Below are 18,966 nucleotides of genomic sequence, written 5' to 3'. Positions count from 1 at the left end.
CTTCCATCCCTCACCTATAAATGCATAAATATTCAATATCAATGTCAAAAAAAACCACACCAAAATGACAGCGTGATATCTACAAAAACCCCTTTGTACAAAGGCTGGCTCTCAGGATGGTGTTTGCTGGCACACAGAACAATGAGGTTGGTTGGATAACTCTTCTTTCCTGTCCTTATTTTTGTCTGAATGTCTCCTTCACACACAAATGAAGGATGCGGAGAGATGTTTTTCTTTTTGCTCTCACGCACATCTGAGTGCTGTTACAATTACATCCAAGTGCTACCACTCTCACTTCTGGTTTCTAGAAATAGCAAGCTGAGCAGACTGATGCTCGGTGAAGCCTACCTGGCTCCAGCTTGTCACTGCAGCATTCAAAAGAAACCCATCACACGTCTCAGGTGGGAAGGATGGCACATGAATAAATAATTCATTGCTTGTGATTCAGTCCCTATCTTTAGAGGCTTGCTGTTTTTCTGGGACTTTGAAAAAGGGCTAAGAATAGCATACACATGTAGTGACATATCCTTTATGCAACACAGCTTTGTTTTCTGTCTCATTGGATCCTGTGAAATCTGAGCAGTCAATGTGAGGAGCTTCTATCATAGAATCATAGAATGGCCTGGGTTGAAAAGGACCACAATGTTCATTTAGTTCCAACCCCCTGCTATGTGCAGGTCACCAACCAGCAGACCAGGCTGCCCAGAGCCACATCCAGCCTGGCCTTGAATGCCTGCAGGGATGGGGCATCCACAGCCTCCTTGGGCATCCTGTTCCAGTGCCTCACCACTGAGTGAAAAACTTCCTCCTAATATCTAACCTAAACCTCCCCTGTCTCAGTTTAAAACCATTCCCCCTTGTCCTATCACTGCCCACCCTCATAAACAGTTGTACCTCCTCCTGTTCATATGCTCCCTTCAAGTATTGGAAGGCTACGATGAAGTCTCCTCTATCATGAAGTTCCTTTTGTTTTTACTGTTTATCATCACAGTGGATAAGCACCCAAGATAAAGCTCTGCTTGATACCAAGTGAAATGTCATCTATTAAACACGGTTTTAAATTGAATAAAAATTATTTGGAGATGGAAACTCTAACTAAAAGTGAAATAGAACTTTTTTTTTTTTTTTTTTTTACCAGAGCACAGTGGCTATCACTTTGGACTACACAAAATACAACTATTTAGTTTTAAATACTGGAGGAAACACTGAGAGAAGTTGGCAAATCCCAGTGATCAGGAGATTCTAAAAGGAACAAGTCCACTGACTTGCATTTAAGTTCCTCCTGAAGGCCGGTGGTGGGAGGAACAGAGCTGAATTCCCTGTGTTGTAATGTGGGTACAGCAGCCAGGCTGGATGGGGCTGTGAGCAACCTGCTCAATAGAGAGAGATGTCCCTGCCTACAGCAGAGGGTTGGAACTGGAGGATCTTAATGGTCCCTTCCAACCCAAACCCTTCCAACCCTTCCAAACCCAAAAAGGATTCTGTAATGTTTGAGGATGGAATGTTATGGGATTTTTTTATTATTATTATTATTCTTGAGTTGTTTTTCAGGAGGCAAAAAGAGTTTAATAATTGTTCTAATAGACTTTTCCCACCAAGATAATAGCAAAAATAAAATCCCAGTAGAGAGGTTTAGCAGACAGTCTGAAATAGTTTTACAAAGCCCTTACTAGAAATTCTTGGGGCTCATTCTTTTTCATCTGGGCTGAACAAATCCTATCAGCAGGGAGATGGACACCAATTTCTAGTTTTAATGATGACTGGAAATGTATACTGTGTCAAAGTCATCTACGTGAGATACAGCAAGATGATACATCATATCTATGATGTGATTCTATGAAATGATGGAAATCTTAAAAATCAGCTCAGCCCCAGTCCTCAAAGATAAGCTCCATTACAGTAGTGCTTGCATGCAGTGCCTCTTGCCTTCCACTTGCTAATGACTGCAAGGATGCGGTTAACTGCCTGCTGAAGATTGTATCCAGTTATATTTCCCCTCCATTCATCTCTTGTTTATTTCATGCTTTTAATAGAGTTTTACTGACTAAATAGAAACCTGCCGCCAGGCCAATCTATACAGATTGGATTACTGATACACAAGAGATTTTATTTTCTTCAAAACAGGTGATGGAGGAGAGAAAAATAAATAACACCACACATCTAATACCCCTCTTTGTAAATTCTCTTTGGATATGCCACATCATCTGCTATTGGAAATGAAATGAAAGTCAAGGTTTTAACTCTCAAGCTGATGCAAGCCATTGATACTAAGCTGTGTTTTTAAGTTGTTCCAGAGCACAGTAGTGTCCTGTGATACAGCTTTGTGTGCATGTACTTTTGTTTCCTGATGGTAATGGTTACTGATACCTTAAGGAAAATGTTCACGTGAAGACTTGCAGTTTTGAAGCAGATACACTGAATACCATCATTTATCACCATCACCCAAAGTCAGTGATTTCAAAGTATCAGAATGACTCTCTAATTTGAGATCCTAAGTCCAGAATGTATTAGAAAAGTATGAAAATCACACCTGAGACAACAAATCTTGAATGTTGCTGAACTATTTCCTCATTAAACAGAAGACTGAGGAATCTTTTAGAAGAATCTCTGGCAGTACTTTGCTGGGGAGGAATTTATTTTGCATGAATGTAGGTAGCAACAAGTCACACTTTATTTTTCTAGACTTTCCCCAGGCTCATCATGGTACAGATTGGCAGGGATGCTGAAAGGGTGATAAGCAAAGCTGAAAACAGTTTTGATGTCTCCCCCTCTTATCTAAAACCAACTATCTTGAGTGTGAGGAATCCTTCAAAATCAGAATCACAGAACTGTTTGTGTTGGAAGGGACCTGTAAAGGCCATCTGGTCCAACTCCCCTGCAGGGAACAGGGACACCTACAGCTCCATCAGGTGCTCAGAGCCCCGTCCAGCCTGGCCAAGTTCTTTTTGCATTGTGGAATAAACGAGTAAAGTCTACAAGCTTCTACAAGGTCTCTCAAGACCTTCCTTGTCCGATGTGTATCATTATGGGTTGTTAGAGTTAGGATAGTATGGTTAGCTTGAGGTTGGACTTGATGATCTTGAGGGTCTTTTCCAACCCTATGATTCTGTCATCATCCCTTATTGACTTATGGGCAGTCTGGGGATAGATTGCTCAAATCCAAGTTGATCTGCTTCTCTGTATTTAAACAACAGACAGGCTTGGATTTCTTAACAATCTTATTTCCTCCCCATACCGATAGGGTTGTAATTATCACGCTCTGTGTTCAGATAAAATTAAGTGATGCTGTATTTTTCTTCCCCACTTAAGGAAACTTTGATCTCCATCTTGGAATTTCTCAGTTGCTCTGAAATGATTATTCTCCACTATGAGCAGATCAAGTTGAATATAGTAGCGTATGCATGAGTTTGTGTGTATGTAAGTGAAACATTCCTGTAGTTATTTGATAGCTTTTTTCTAACTTTATTCGGAAAAGAATGGTAAAAAACAGACTGAGCTGGGCAAGCTTCTCCAAAAACCTGAATTGAGGGAGATTTGGCAGCGTATTGTTATCTGCAGTGTTGTCCTCACCACGCTGTAGAGGCTTTTATTTCCTCTGTCTTTGTGTATGCAGGTGAATAAAGGTTTCAAAACTAATTTTAGACAGCTGGAGCTGAAATACTGGTTGGTGTGTAGACTCAAGGCTGGGCATCCTGCTGTCAAAGCAGCAGGCATCAAGCAGGAGCAGCAGTGGAAGATTCAGCAGTGCTGTCTGAAGGGCTGTAATTGCTTCAGTTGACTCTGGGAATAGTTCCATAGCTGTCACTGGCTTTATTGATGGAATATGACCATGGTCTGTATGACTGAATCATTCCTAAGAATATGAAAATGTGTGTGTTTTAGTGGCTGGGCTGGAGGGGGTGAAATATATTTTTTGGAAGCTAGCAACCTGAGTGCAGAACTGAGCACTACTGAGTATTTCTTGCTATTCAGGGAATCCCCTTTTACCTCCTTTCCTGTCCCTTGGAGTGATGATTAAGCGGAAGCAATCAAGAGCCAGAAATGTTGCTAATAATCTGCAGTAAAAGGAAATCAACATTTTCAAAGTCAGAGAAGAGGCCATAGATGAGGGCAGAGAAATTAATATCAGACCGTGTGTCAGAAGCTGTGTGTATCATGGCTGTGTGTTGCCTCTGTCATCATGACTCATCTACTGCTCTTTTTTTTTTTGCTTGCACACAGATTAAATCTGCTTGTCTGGTTGTATTACATGTGTGCAAGTACACACAGGGCACTAATAGCCAGAAGTTACAACCACCAAAAACCTCTTTATTAATTTTATGTGTGTGATCCTTAGAAAAAAGTCAGTGAGGCAAGAGAAATGAAGCTATACTGGGTTCCTCAGCATCCCATTTGTCTAAGGAAATGAAAATTGCCACCATTTGTTTCACTGGAAAGAAATAGTGTTATAGCTATCATTAGTTGTTGTTGCCTCAGAAAGATCGTGTGTCTGTTCTCTTCGTGGGCATTCATTGTGTGCTCCTACAATGGAGTTCTCCATCACAAATCTTCCTTTTTCTCCTTTTTCATGAGAATGATTAAGAACAAATGGACTCCATCCAGTCTCCTTCTGTACAGAGTGCTTGAAAGCAAAGTGCAATAATCATTACAGCAAGAAGCACATTAAAACCAGTTTTCATTGGAAAAACAGGTGTGGAGGAATATTCTTCTGCTTAATAGCCAAAGAGATCACAGAGTTCTTTTTGTAAAATCACTAGTGTTTCTCTCTTCTCTTTCATTACATACTCCAGAGCTGAGGCACATCTGCCTTCTGTTGCTGCCTTTGGTGTTTTGATCATTGCTACCACTCCTCATGTCCCGATGACTCAGCTTGTCATTGAGTCCAGTCTGTGTCATCTCACCTTTTCTGTTCCACTTTTGACAGTAAGTAGGGGTCTGTGAAACAACCTTTGGTCACCGTGGAAAGAATTAAGATGATTGTTCGTGATAGAGAAGCAAAGGGGCAGCACTACTCTCTTCTCTCTGGTGACAGTGACGGGGTGCATGCAGAAGTCAGATTTGACTATGAATCCCAGACTGACCGTAGGACTCCAATCCATTTTATTAATGAGGTTTCATGTCAAAACAGAGCTTTGTGGCCTTCAGTGGGACCTTTTTGCACTTACCAACTCTGTCAACCCAGATGAAAAAGGATAGGACAAGACCCTCTTTGAATATCTGACAGTAAGAAAGAGAAGATCGAAAGAACCTTCAGAGGATGTTTAATGTCACAGTCAGCTAGGGTGAACCCAGTGGAATAGCTGGGTTCCTCCAGTGATTCACTGCAGGCCATGGGAGCCTCTTTTGACAGAATTATTTCTCAGGTAGTGATATTGCTCATTTATTTGCTGGGAGGATTTTCAGGTGCTCATTCTGTTCTGTAAGTCATTTACCCTTCTGTAAAGAAGGTTGTAATGAGCAGGGGAGATGCAGTGCAGGAGACAGAGGCACCATGGACTGATAGAGGAGAAGGCACTGTTTGTGATGGTTTCAAACTCTGTTACAGTCCTGCCAGGTCACTTTCAGGAAGTTGTGCACGTGTTTTGCTTCTGGTTCCATATCTGTAAAATGGAAATAGCACTGAGAAGTGGAAGGAGTTTGTGGGGATGGGGAAAGAAAGCCCAGCATTTGTTATCAACCGAAAGGAGTCTTTGAAGGGAGCCACGAGGCAGATGGTTCTTCTTCCCCTGGTTTTGACCCTTCCCCTCTCCTTCACCCAACTTCAGGCTATTCCTGTTTGCTGCCAATTTCTCATCTGGGAGATGAGAAGAAGAGTGGTTTTCCTTTTTTGGGTGGATAAGTAACACTGACTCAAATATGCCCTTCCTCTCTGGGTTTCTTATGGACGATATCCTGAAAGTGGGATTCAGGATAAGATTAAGTACCAAAGCTTCCCACTGTCTGTCTTGCAGAGTCAGGTGTTTGGTACAGAGACTCAAAATCTGCAACTGTTCTGCACAGAGGGCTGCATCATTGGCCAAAAGGAGCAGCCAAAGTGAGGGACTTTCAGCACTGTTCCTTGGATCTGGCTTCTTGAATGCCACTGAGACCTGCTCTCAGAGAAGGGGGTAAAAGATGTCTTGAGGCATATTTAGCCTGGTATGTTGAATGGTAATAAGCATCAGTGAGGAAAGAAGCCTAAGCACCTGCTTCTTTCTCAGGTGAAAATTGCATGTAAAACTGCACAGAAAATGGCAGTCTGTATCTGTATCTGATTTTACTGTAAGGAGGAGCAGGAATTGCATGAATTTGCCAGTAATAGCTGACAGAAATGGAAACGGAGGGCTTTAGCACAAGTTTTCTTAGTTGATCCAAATGTTAGCAGTCGTCTCATTTGGCCATGTCACTCCAAGAAGAAACTGCAAGTAGAAAAGGACTGCATGAAGTTCAGTGGTCTGACTAGATACGGTGTAACCTGGAGCATGGAGGTGAACGGTTGTTCCTCATTGCTTTCCTTGTGAACTTCCCTTCTCTATAGCAAAAAGCACCTTCTCAAGTCTTCTCAATGGCTTTTTTCAATGGCTATTGCCAACAGCACTTTTAGGAACATTCAGTCTGATGCTTTCACTTGACATCTTATTTTCCTGATGGCTGAGTGTTGAATTATACTGATTGACCATGGCAAAGTCCCAGCAAGAAATCGGGTAAAGGGCAGCAAGAACATCATGAAGAGTTCATTAGGAAGTTATATGTATCCTTTGGGGATCTGAATTTCCTGTTTTACTTTAACTTTCTTGTTTTTAAGACAGCTGAAAATAAGCATGGAAAAGTCTGTTTCATGGGACTAGCTGTGCTTTTAATGTCTGGGAGAAGGTATTTTATACTGCATAGGTTCCTCCCTGAGTTTTGAGGAGTTCTTACCAGATGTTGAACCCCTTCCCCACTTCCAATGCAGGCAGTTTCCAGAGCTCCTCGGGGTGACATTGCAACTGGACACGAAATCTCTGTTCTTCAGTGAAGTAATTGCTGGTTTTCACTCATGTCTTGGGAGAAATGGCACCTTGGAAAGAGATCAGAAGGGTTTTCTTTTTCGTAGAAGATGGGTGAATGCATCCTGTCCATTTCTAAGGTCTGTTCGTGTGTGACCTCCACAGCACCTGCCCATCCCATGGTTGGGAGGTGTGGTTGTCTTCCTTCTCTTTCAGATTCCTTGCAGAATTTATCAGTAATGCTGTTGCATTGAAAGACTCTAGAAAATCAATATCCAGGATTGAGTTTACACTGGGATAAGGAGAGTGGAGCAGTGTTTACTACATGCATAGTATTTTCCTAGTTGGAACACTTAAAACCTAAACCTTCCTGCCTCTGTTTGAATACACCTTTTATAGACACATTAAGTTTTCTCTTGAAATCTCTTTTCCATACCTTTGCTGTCTCCCAAACCCATTTTCTTACGGAAAATATTACCAATAAATATCTTGATAAACTGATGGTCTCTAAGTTGTATTTACATCCCTTATTTCTCTTCTTCCCTCCTTTTGGCAGGCTGTCCTAGACTTCAGTCCCCACAGAGGTTGGGATATGTTGATTTGTGCTGTGGATAATCTGTACTGTTAATCTCTTCGTCATGACATGAATGTGTTAGACTGAACTCCAGCACAGAGTGTTCATTTCTCTTTTATTTTGGTCCCTACCAGGAAATGCCTACAGAGAATGCCTGGGCAATGGGACGTGGGCTTCCAAGATAAACTACTCGCAGTGTGAGCCTATTCTGGATGACAAGGTCTGTATTTTTCCTTTCCTTCGTTCTTCTCAGTGTCATTTCTCAGCATATATGAATGCAAAGCCAAGCTTAAGGTTAACATACTAATTTGGGATTTCTGAGCTGGATTCCATTTCTGTCTCTGCAATGAATCCTCCCTGTGAGTTCAGTCAAATTATTAATCCAGTCTCCACATCTCCTACTCAAATTTTTATTAAAAAACAAGGGATGCTTTACTAGACTCAGTCTCTGACGTTGTATGTTTATGCAGATCCTTCTCAGCTTTGTTGAGAGCCTACAGCTGCTACAGTAAATGTTATTAATAAGAGCAATAATACCAAAAGCTTCATTGGGAGTGAAATGTAAGCTTTCATCAGCTGATTCCACTCCCTATATGCCAGTTCTGAAGTCTCATCAACAACTGGCCTTTCCAGATCTCAATGCCATTTTCCCTAAGGCAAATACATAGAGGAGAGGCAGAAGAAAAATACATAAAAAAGCAAAGTCAAGTCCCAGCTGTCTTTAAAAGACTGAGCCAGCCTGACATTATATAGGGGTTTACAGAATGAAATTAACATACAGGGGTAAGCTCCTTCAGGAAAGCTGCAAGCAATTATGCAAAGTCCTTTTTTTTTTGTCGGATGTCACTTTCTTTTGGACACATCACAGGCATTTCATCCTCACACAGCTTAAACCTTTTATCCTTCCGTGCCATGTTCTCTTTCCCTTCTTCTTTTGAGTTGTGTGATGGGGCACATGGGCACACTGAGGCTTTGTCCTGTCTCTTTGCCAACGCTGGCCAAGCCCAGCAGCTCAGGCCTGTTTATGTTTTGGGCTTCTTTGCACTCTTTTGTCATTAGAGTTGTGCCATGCCAGGTTCAAACAGAGGATGAAGACAAGGTCTGGCCTACTGCAAGTTGCTTGCAGAACTAATCCAGATTTCAGTCTCAGGACTGTCTGCACCCAGAACAGTCATAATGTGGCTTGACACCTGTCCCATAAAATCCATGTTGCTGAATGTGGGCTTTCTCAAATGAATGAGAAAGCAGGTAGCTACACAGCAGTGCTAAGGAATGCCCACTCATTCAGTGGCAAGGTGGAATCCACCCCTAAAATAGCTAGAGGCTTCAAGAAGGTCAGAACAATGCACTAGAAGATAACTGTTCTCCTTCAGGACTGATAAGCATTCAAGGTTGTCTAGCATAGTGAAGAGGGCACCATGACATCTCAAGCTGAACCAGTTTGGAATTGCTCCAGTTCAGCCCATCCTTACAGTTACCTTCCACTGAAATGGAAAACCCTTACTTGCTTTGTGCTTTTCCAGTTGGCTCAATTCCCTGAACCATCATATTGCAGTACTGCAGGAATTTTGGGGACAAGGCACACAGTGGGAGGAAAGAGGTGGCTGGGATGGAGGGGGATAGCAGCCCATGGTAGCTCTGACTGAGGAGGATTTTCAGTGCTGTGAATTGAGTCTCTTATCAATGAGCAGCATTGGGGGCTGGAGTGAGGCATCCAGTGCTGAGTTAGAGAATGGGGTCAAGAGCCAGGCAAACGCTAAGCATGTTTTTGGTGGTTAGCTCATACAGGAAACCTGAGCTGACATTAGCTCTGTTTTTGCTTTTAAAAACTTTGCAGCTATGGTGATAGTTTAAGGATTCTTAAGTAGCATGTTCCTTAAACAGAGGAAAGTGCAGATGTTCCCTCCACCCCTGTTTGCAAAAGCTTAAAAATTCATTTACTAGACCTTTAAAGATTGGTGACAGGCTTTACAAATTTTAATATTTGTGAATATTTTCTAAATCTCTACATAATGCTCAACATTGCAGATGAATACTTGAGTTGCTTTGTGACCTCAAAACAAATAAAGACAACAAAATCCATATGGATTTCCATAATCCTCAGTTTTGGTTAAAGGTGAGATTTGGGCACAGATGTGAGCCTGTTGTTGTTTGTTGTCTGATCCCAGCAGATGCCACATATCTTCAGGATGTACTCCCCTGTGTTTTGTCTCAACCTTGAGCACTTACCAGAGTTCTAAGGAAGGATGTAGCTGGACTTCAGGTGCAGCTATCAATACATGATATGTGGAGACAGGAACAGGCATTCTCAGGATCAGCCCAGTGTCAAATGCTGTGTGCTTTATGGAACTGTGGGGCCATACCACAGAAAACTGCAGTTCTTTTCAGCTGTAGGTCAGTTTCAGGGGGCATAAGATCCTGAAGCACACATTCACTGATGTACTGCATTCATACATGAGCGCTTAACCTGTGGCCATAGCTGATAAAATCATGCTCTGGGACTGTTTTGCTCCTGGGCTGGATTTAGCTTCCCCTGTGTATTTAGGCAGTGTGGTTTAAGATGCCCCAATGTATCTCCATACATCTGGCAGTTGTGACACAGGTCTTCTGGGATAACCGTGTCCTTCAGCAGCAGCAATTCGAGGTTGGTTTGTTGCTGGGACTGACAAGGAAGCACAGAGCCTCCTGAATGCACCTCAAGGGATGCCTGTGTGTGTGCTACTATTTCCAGCCCTTGCTTCAGCTGTTGGTTCAGATTTGGACAGATATCCTAATGTAAATGTCTCAATGTCAGCCCAAATTCCACCCACTGAATGATCAATTAACACCTTCTCCAGGCACCCAAATGAGGTACAGAAGCTGGTTGTTTGGCATAGTGTGTAATAAACAGAAAGTTTCTACTTAGCTTGAAGTCTCCTGTGTCAGAGATCCTTGCTGCATCTAGCACAAATCTGTGCTCTTGTTAGAAGATAAATGAGAGGCTCAAGCAGCAAAAAGTCTGCCTCAGCCTTCATGAGGAGCTATAAATCAAGAACCGTGGGTTTGTTTATGTGGCCTTTGGCAGCTGGCTGTGAAATTGGCTCTGCTGTTCTTTTGAGGAGGCTTGAAGAAGCGTCGCTGAATCAGCACCGTGCTGGACCTAAGTTCACGTATCCTGCTGAGGACCACAGTCATATTAGGCACAGCCACCCAGCTTCCAGCTGACCAAGAACAGGAAAACAGTGAGCTCAGAGGCAGCTGCCTTTTCCCTCAGTCTGACAGCAGTGAAAGTTTGCCTGGCTTTCTATTCATTTGTTTGGTGTTGAGTTATGATTCATCTCAGCTGATCTTTAATTGTCCAGAAGTTACACATTCGGTCCAACTAGTCGTCTAGCTCTCCTGTGCAGCTAAGAGAGCAATAAAGAGGCCTCCTTGAGGAGTGAGTCATTCCTGTTCCAACTGTTTTGCAGAAAGAATTGAACTATCCTTGCACTGCACTTTCCCTGCCTGCTGGGAGCCCCAGGCAGTCCGCTTTGCTTGGCCACTGAACTTGCCAGAAGTCCAACAGAATGAGATGGCCCCCTTATTTTGGACATCAGGGAAGATAGGAGAGCTGTATTAGGAGAAAGCAGAAGTAGTAGGCCAGGCTGGATGTGACTCGTGGCAGCCTGGTCTGCTGGTTGGTGACCCTGCACATAGCAGGGGGTTGAAATTAGATGATCACTGTGGTCCTTTTCAACCCAGGCCATTCTGTGATTCTATGATAGTAGAAGCCAAAGAACGCCAGTTTGTGTTAGAGCAGCATCTCATGTAACAAATACACTCCCATTTTAGCCAAAGACCTGGGCAACCTGCTCTAGGTGGCTCTGGGCAACCTGCTTGAGCAGGTTGGATCACACGGCGTCTAGAACTCCTTTCCAACCTCAGTCGTTCTATGACTCTGCTTCCAAAAGTCTTGAAAGAGGAGATACAGTATCTTCAAACTGGTCAAACTCATCCCTGGGCTGGTAAGGAGGTCATCCTAGCAACAGAAAGGAATCTGAAATGACTGATGTGGAACTTTTTTCACAGTCATAGAATCATAGAATGGCCTGGGTTGAAAAGGACCACAATGCTCATCCAGTTCCAACCCCCTTCTATATGCAGGGTCACCAACCAGCAGACCAGGCTGCCCAGAGCCACATCCAGCCTGGCCTTGAATGCCTGCAGGGATGGGGCATCCACAGCCTCCTTGGGCAGGGATACCCTAGGCAAGGTAAAAGTCCTGAGAATGACTCCTTCACTCTGAGAAGCCCAGAGTGCCATGAACTTGAGAAGTTGGTACAAGAATAAAGCTGCCTTCCTCATTTTACCTGGCAGATAGCACTCTCTGATGCAGTGTGATTGTCAGACATGGGGTATGGAATGGAAGAGAGCTCCATTGACATGCCCACCGCCAGCAGTGTCCTTGCCATCCCCTTTCCTTTTTCCTTTCTAACATAATGACTCTCCTTCTAAACCACAAATAGGATTTAATCTGCATTTTAGTGTAGTGCGCTAGCTTCCTGGAAGCAGAAGAACATTGTGTAGCAGTAGAAGTTTCTTAGCATTTTAAATGCATCAGCCTTCAAGACAGAACAGTTATGCAAGCATTTACATTAACTCATCTTTGACCAACGTGGCTCATTCTGGGCACGTGTTTTTTTCAGCCCTAGAGGTGTTGTCTCCACTTCTACCAGAGATGCAGATTGCATGTAGGCTGGTGGGAAGTGATCTTTCAACCCTTTCAGCTTCTTTTTTCAGAGGCACAGAGTCACTTCTTGTTTCTATGATATTCAAATTTGCCTTCAGGAAACCTTGGTTGTGTCAGCAAAGGGAAAATAAAAAAATCCATGCCTGCTTTTACTTCAGCATGCATATATCAAAGAGAACCTTAATTATATGCTGGGCTTTTTTCAGTCAATTTTTTTTTGTTAATGTTTTGAACCATACCTTCTTAAAACTGAAGTAAAGTCGAGGTAGAGGTTAGGAGCCAAAGAAGCAATTGGAAGGGTCAGTATCACACAGCAGATGCACTGCCATCTTCTAGAAAACTTCTAACACGACATGAGCAATTAGTCAGGAAAAAATTAAGCAAGCCACTTCGCCAGAGCATGAACTGAATAGCACAGCATTGCTTTTCAGGCAGACACATCAGTTGGAGAGTGTTTTCCTCCGTTAGGTGACCTGGTGACTTAAAGCTTAATGTGGAATTCAGGTCTTGGGTTATTGTTGGTTTTTCGCTTTCCTCCTCTAGGCTATTCAGAAAATGGGCCTGTGCCGGGGAAGTTTATTTTAGGGCATTTTATAATAGACTTAAAAATACCTTACGTGGTTGAGTTCAGTCCAGAAACAGCACATTACTCCATGTGCTGAAGATACAGGCAGGTTTCATCGTGGAAATGGTTCCAAGAGGGCTCGCTCTCTGGCACAGCACTGGGAGATGCTATCTCCATAGAACAATGGTGCAGATTAACTACAGCTGTTGGTTGTAGTTGCATCCAAACTTCCATTCACTGACAAATTCCTCTGACTGGAATAAAATGTGAAGGGAAATTGCTAGAAAAAAATGAAACAAAGCAAGCTCAACTTAAATTAGAAAATTGATGCTATTTGCAGGATTTTAGTTCAGTATCTTTATCAGAAGGGAGGAAATTTAGATTCTAGATCTTTCTTTTCTGAGGAAGGAGAACATCCCATATGGGAGAAAAGTATGCTTAACCTGAAAAGAAACAAGACGTTCCATTTACTTCAAGGTCAAATTTTGGCCACGTTGCATCGTTCCCTGATTTGGGTGGGAGCACTCTGTACTTATTTTTCAATCTACAGAATCAAGAACCTACCAATAAAGCCCTCAGCATCCTAAGAAACAGACTCTAATACAGTAATTTCATCACACAGTTGGACTAAAACCAAGAGCTCTGTTTCATCAAGCTCTCAAACCTGAGAAGACCCCCCCAGCACTCTATCAGTCCGTATCACTTGTTCTGCCCTCAGAGAAAGATAAGGCTCATAGTTTGCAGGAAAGCTCCTCGGAGAAAAATCAGCTCACATGGAAAGGGCTTCTTCTGATTCACTGGTTCACTCTATATGAAAATCACACCCATCATACTCATTCATTTCCATATGAAAATCAGGCCATGTGTGAGGGAAAGTAGCATAACCTGCCTCCTTATGACTGTGTAGGCTCCAACATAGGAACGTTCTTCAATGTACTGATGTGTTGCAGCTGTGAGAAGATCATTGCCTGTGTCTTTGGTAGCTTTGTTACCCCCCAAAATACAAAGTTTTGCAGTTTTACATGATGATGAAAATAAAAGTTCTCAAGGAAATGGAGGAAAAAGAGGGAAAAATGACTTTTCTGCTGAGATTTGTAAGAAACTCAGTATAAATCCCAAACAGGAATGAAACCAAGCGTGTATTTTGTGCCTGGGCAGCATGTTTGGCTTCTATGTAGGCATCAGCCCTGGGGGCTGTTATATCATTTGAATGTCGAGAAAAGTAATTACTGTGTCCTAAACTGATTAACTGTTCCTTAATGCCAGTGCTCAGAGGGTGATGCTGATTTAATCATGTTATCTCTTTACCTCCAGAGGAAGTATGCGCACCATTACAAGATTGCCCTCATCATAAACTACCTGGGGCACTGTATATCAGTAGGGGCCCTTATAGTTGCCTTTATGCTTTTCTTGTGCTTGAGGTGAGTAATCTGTTTGCATGCTTCTAACTTGGGTGGGTGTTACCGGGTTACTCAAGCCCTCTAATTACACTGTGCATTTTGTGTATGATCTTGAAAGATTGGGGTTTTTCTGCTCCGGAGCCTGTATGTATCTTCAATGGTTGCTGCACTGGATGAGCTGTAATGATGGTTTCCGTGCTTAAGACCTGAAGCTTCTTGGTATTCAGGAAGAGGGCTCTACGTGATTTATTGATGCAGCAAAAAATTTACTGAGCGTGGAGTGCTTCATTTAGGGAAGCTGGGATTTGAGTGTTGAGTTACAAATTTGGGAGGCAGGTTTTCTCATGATAACATGAGGTATTTCGTGTTGCCTGGCAGGTAATGCCAAGATCTAGACCCAGGGAGATGAAATTAAAGCTTTCAATTTTGATTTGGGTTAATTTCAATTTTTCTTCCATTTAAAGAACTTGGAATTTTGCTTCAATAACAAGGGGAGCATCTTTGTAGAACCTTTATCTCTGCTCATGAAACAAGGAATGCAATCACTGAAACTATATAGAAATGCTTCCCTTCTCCTGGTCAAATGGGAGTGGTCTGGTTGAATGATATTTCCATGTTATCTGTGTGGCCTTGTCTAGGAATGTGCAATCAGACCCCATCCAGGGCTGTGATATGCTGATAGACAGTGACCAAAGTGAAAACACTGCTGCTTTCCTAGGCTGGAGCATCCCTCTAAAGGCTTACACTGAGTCTTTCCCTTAAGCAGTGCTAAGAGGAGGGATGGTCGTGTTAACAGCAAGAATCTTCTTTCACCCCAGTGTGTATAAGCAGAATAAACTGTGCTCATGGGAAGAAAAAAAAAAAATAAAGCTTTAAACATTCTCTGGGAACATTTCTGATGCATCAGTTTAAACTTCCACTTCAACCTTTTCACTTAGCAGATAATGTTAATTCCCACCGTGCTTGGAGCCCTGAATTAATTCACACTGGATAAAGAATGCAGATTATTAATTGCAACTATATTCTCTGCTTTGTTGCTGAATCTTTTATGAATGCTTAAGTAAATAAATGCAGAAAAAAAATTAGATGATCCGGGATCAACGTATCCAGCTGCTATTGGAAGTCGCCTCGCTGATCTCTTTTAAACAGTGTTTTTCTGGTATTTTAATTTTGATTTCACAATTTAAATTTTGCAGCATGAAAATGGAGTTCAGCAATTAAGTAGCTCCCTGTACATGCTGTGAATTAAGATATTCAGTCTCTCTACATTTCCATTGCACCGTGCAAAAGAAGAATCAGTCGCTCTGATATAACTTTCCAACCTGTGTTAGCCAGCAGAGCTATCTCAGTCTCTGCAGAGATGAGACAAAATTGTTTTCAAAAGGTGTAAAGATGCTCCATAAAGGCGGCCCAGACTGCATTACTGTTTTCTCCTGCTTGTTTTCTAGGCTGTGTATGTCTTTATCACCCTTACTTCTAGAAGTGTCCCATAATCCATTCTGATAATTGACTCTTGTTATCTGGGGCTTTCTTTGGTTTTTTTTCTGCTTTATTTGGGCCAGAAGAAGACATGGACCGATTGAGTGATATGAGAGAATCATAGAATCACCAAGGTTGGAAAAGACCTACAAGATCATCCAGTCCAACCATCCACCTGTCACCAGTAGTTCCCTCTAAAGCATGTCTCTCAGCACAACAGGAATGTAGATAATTCCTGCCTTAAAGAAAACCAACACACTCTTCAGGGCAAGATCTGATCATTTCTTATATTGGAATTTTAGTGGAAATTTATCATTTCCTTATCCCTGCCCACTCTGCCATCTACCTTACTTCATCATGCTTGCTGAGGGTGAAGATGGAGTGCACCTCCAGGAAGGCTTGAATTCTACAACTGCATAGCTTTAGGCTTCTCACTCATCATCTGCTCTATTTGCCCTTTGCTTTGTTAATGCACATGGAGACCCAAAGACAACCCTGTCTCAAATAACAGATAGGAGAACACCTGCTGCGTTGGGAAACAACTGCTGGAAGGGCTGGGGGATCTCTCATATTGGGGATTTCAAGAGCAGGTGTAGTATATGGCTGGATGGCAGGGAATGTTGCTTTGGTTACAACAAGGAGAGGGGTGCTGTGCTTCTGGAGCTGAGTGGCTCCATCACTGTTGCTGCTCCAGCCCAACCTGCTGCACTGCATGAGGTGTGGTCCTCAGTTCTGCTGAAGGGGAAGGGGACAGAGCTGGATGTAGTCCTTCTTCTTCCTAATGTGTCTTGGCTCATCTCTTCCCCAGTTCCATCTTCAGTTCCTTATGCCACTTTCTGACCTCCATTCACAGCCACACTAGCAGTGTTCTGTCCTAAACCCCAGGGAATTTTACACTGAAAGATGTTTTGAAGGGCAGAAAGCTCAGACATAAAAGCAAGCAATGAAATCAACTGCCATCTGTTTTGTGTTTATCAGGATCCCCTAAAGCAGCTGAGAAGAGAGGAGGGCTCAGCCAAGGACTCCTTTCCACTGGGAAGACCTATTCTAACCCTTTTTTAATCCAGCTGTGTTTTTACACAAGCCTTCTTCCTGGGTGCTGTAATAAAAAATATGCAAGTAAGCATTTCATTCAGCGCCTAAATACCAAAAAGTGAAGCACAGCTCATGGGAGACGAGATTATTATGACCGAATGATTCATTGAAATTTCTTCTGAAGATTTAGGTCACGGATGTTTCCTCAGGGTCTAAATGTAGGTGCTCTTAAAATCTAACAGCCATGCTATTACAAGGCACAACGAAACCTGCAAGCACACGGGCGAGAAAGAAATATGCTGAGAAGGGAAAATGAGGCATTTGTGCATAAAGGCAGGTGTGCTGCAGAGCTGTGCTGGTCCCCAGCACAGGACCTGGAGAGATTTGCTCAGTGCAGTTCAGGGGGTGTTGTTAAATGTATCTGCACTGCTGTGAGCCTCCTGGGTTGTGTGTTCTCCTCACTGATGGTAAAGGTTTAATTCATCCCAGCAGGGGCACACAGGCAGTTCCTGCTGAGATGGAGCTCACCTTCCCCCATAATCACGTTCTCACACTACTAGAGCAGAAGTTTTCCATAGGAGAAACTGCTAAAGTTAATACCAAGCAAGCTAAAGAGGAAGAAAGAAAAGAAGGATTGAAATGCTGCTTTTCACTAATAGTTCTTTCTGCTGTTGCTGAGAATGCAGAAACCCAAATTGCTTTCTCCTGCCTTTTTCCTTGTTAGCATGCTGTTTTATCCCTCTCCGAGGTGGAGTATGAGTTCCTTGTAAAACTCCTCTTCTTGTTATCAAACAAAGTGATGGCAATTGCCAGCAGTGAACTGGCTGGATTTGATTTCCAAATGTTTTATTTGTGCTTTGGTGACTGAAGCAGAAGTACCAGCTACAGGAAGATGTGTGTTTGTTCTGGGAAATGTCGAAGTCACTGCTGCATTTTGAATCCAATAAAGAAGGATGGCACTTAAAGGGAGATTGAAGATTGAAAATGACAGGTCCTCCTGCACAGGTTGCAGGATAAAGGCAGCTCTATAAAAATAAAAGCCGCCAACATTGGCACAGCAACTTTTTCTGCTAGCATGGTAGTAATGAAAGTAAATTGAAGTGATGAGGGAAACTTTGCTTTCCTGTTCTTCCTAATTTACTGCTTTATATTTCCACTTTAAGATATCTGAATTTTTATTTTGCAAGGCAGTGTACCCTTTTTTTCTGGAATAACAGCTAAGTTACCAAACCCTCACATTTTTTTTTCTCCTGACAGATTGAATTATTACTTTTTTTCTTTCAGCAGCATATTCACCTTTCTTTTTTTAATTCTAATCAGCTCCCAGGGCTTAGAAGTAGAAGCTCTATTGTCTTCTATCTCCTCTTGTTCCTCGTTTCTTTGAACTGTCTCTTGTTCTTTACTCTTGCACGCGGTTGGTGAGACTGCTGCAGGTCCTAGAGCTTATCCAAAGAAGGGCAGTGCAGCTGGGGAAGGGTCTAGAGCACAAATCTTATGGGGAGCAGTTGAGGAACTGGGATTGTTCATTCTGGAGGAGGCTCAGGAGAGACCTGGTCACTCTCTACAGCTCTCTGAGAAGATGGGAGATGGGAGTTGGTCTCTTTTCTCGCATCACTTGTGATAGGATGAGAGGGAATGGCTGTAAGTTGTGTCTAGGGGAGGTTCAGGTTGGATATTTATGAAAAAATTCTTCACAGGGAGAATTGTGAAGCATTGCTTAGGCTGCCCAAGGAGCTGGGGGAGTCACTGTCCCTAGAGGTGTTCAACAACTGTGGAAATGTGGCACTGAAGGATGTGGTCAGTGGGCAGTACTAGTGGCAGGTGAGTGGTTGGACAAGATGATCTTAGAGGTCTTTTCTATCCTTAATGATTCTATGATTCTGTGATTTCGTGGAGGGCTGTCAGAGCCTTGATGATGTATCATCTGGGTAGCTGATCTCTGCAATTCCTACTGACAAGTCATGAGGTATCCAGTGTGATTAGAGCAGAGTAGGCTCCAGACCTAAGGTGCAGTCCTGCTATGGGTAGCAAGGGAAAAATACCAAGTCCCAGGATAAGGCATCAACTAAAATTCACTTTAGTGCTCTGTTTTGCCCTCCAGTTTCAGGCTTTCCACCTACCCTTGTTCAGTCTGCTCTATTTGCTACTTAGAATATCAAAGCTTTTAATGATGATTCAGGTACAGGGCATTTTTTAAACTTTGTAATAAATACTGGTGATTGAAGAGTATGTGT

General features: G+C 42.6%; 1 protein-coding gene across 2 annotated transcripts in view; it reads left to right on the top strand.

The window, feature by feature from the left end:
• Window positions 1-18,966, top strand: part of CRHR2 (corticotropin releasing hormone receptor 2) — a 131,902-nt gene that overhangs the window by 63,922 nt on the left and 49,014 nt on the right. For both annotated transcript variants that reach the window (XM_090143222.1, XM_031607844.2), the window contains exons 4-5: window positions 7,677-7,762; window positions 14,133-14,239. In XM_090143222.1, coding sequence (XP_089999348.1) covers window positions 7,677-7,762; window positions 14,133-14,239 — 193 coding nt within the window. The remainder of the gene's footprint in view (window positions 1-7,676; window positions 7,763-14,132; window positions 14,240-18,966) is intronic.

Source organism: Phasianus colchicus, chromosome 6, assembly GCF_987193195.1.
Source record: "Phasianus colchicus chromosome 6, bPhaCol1.hap1.1, whole genome shotgun sequence".
NCBI lineage: Eukaryota > Metazoa > Chordata > Aves > Galliformes > Phasianidae > Phasianus > Phasianus colchicus.
The sequence above is the reverse complement of the archived record's forward strand: the minus strand, read 5'-3'. Positions and strand labels throughout refer to the sequence as shown.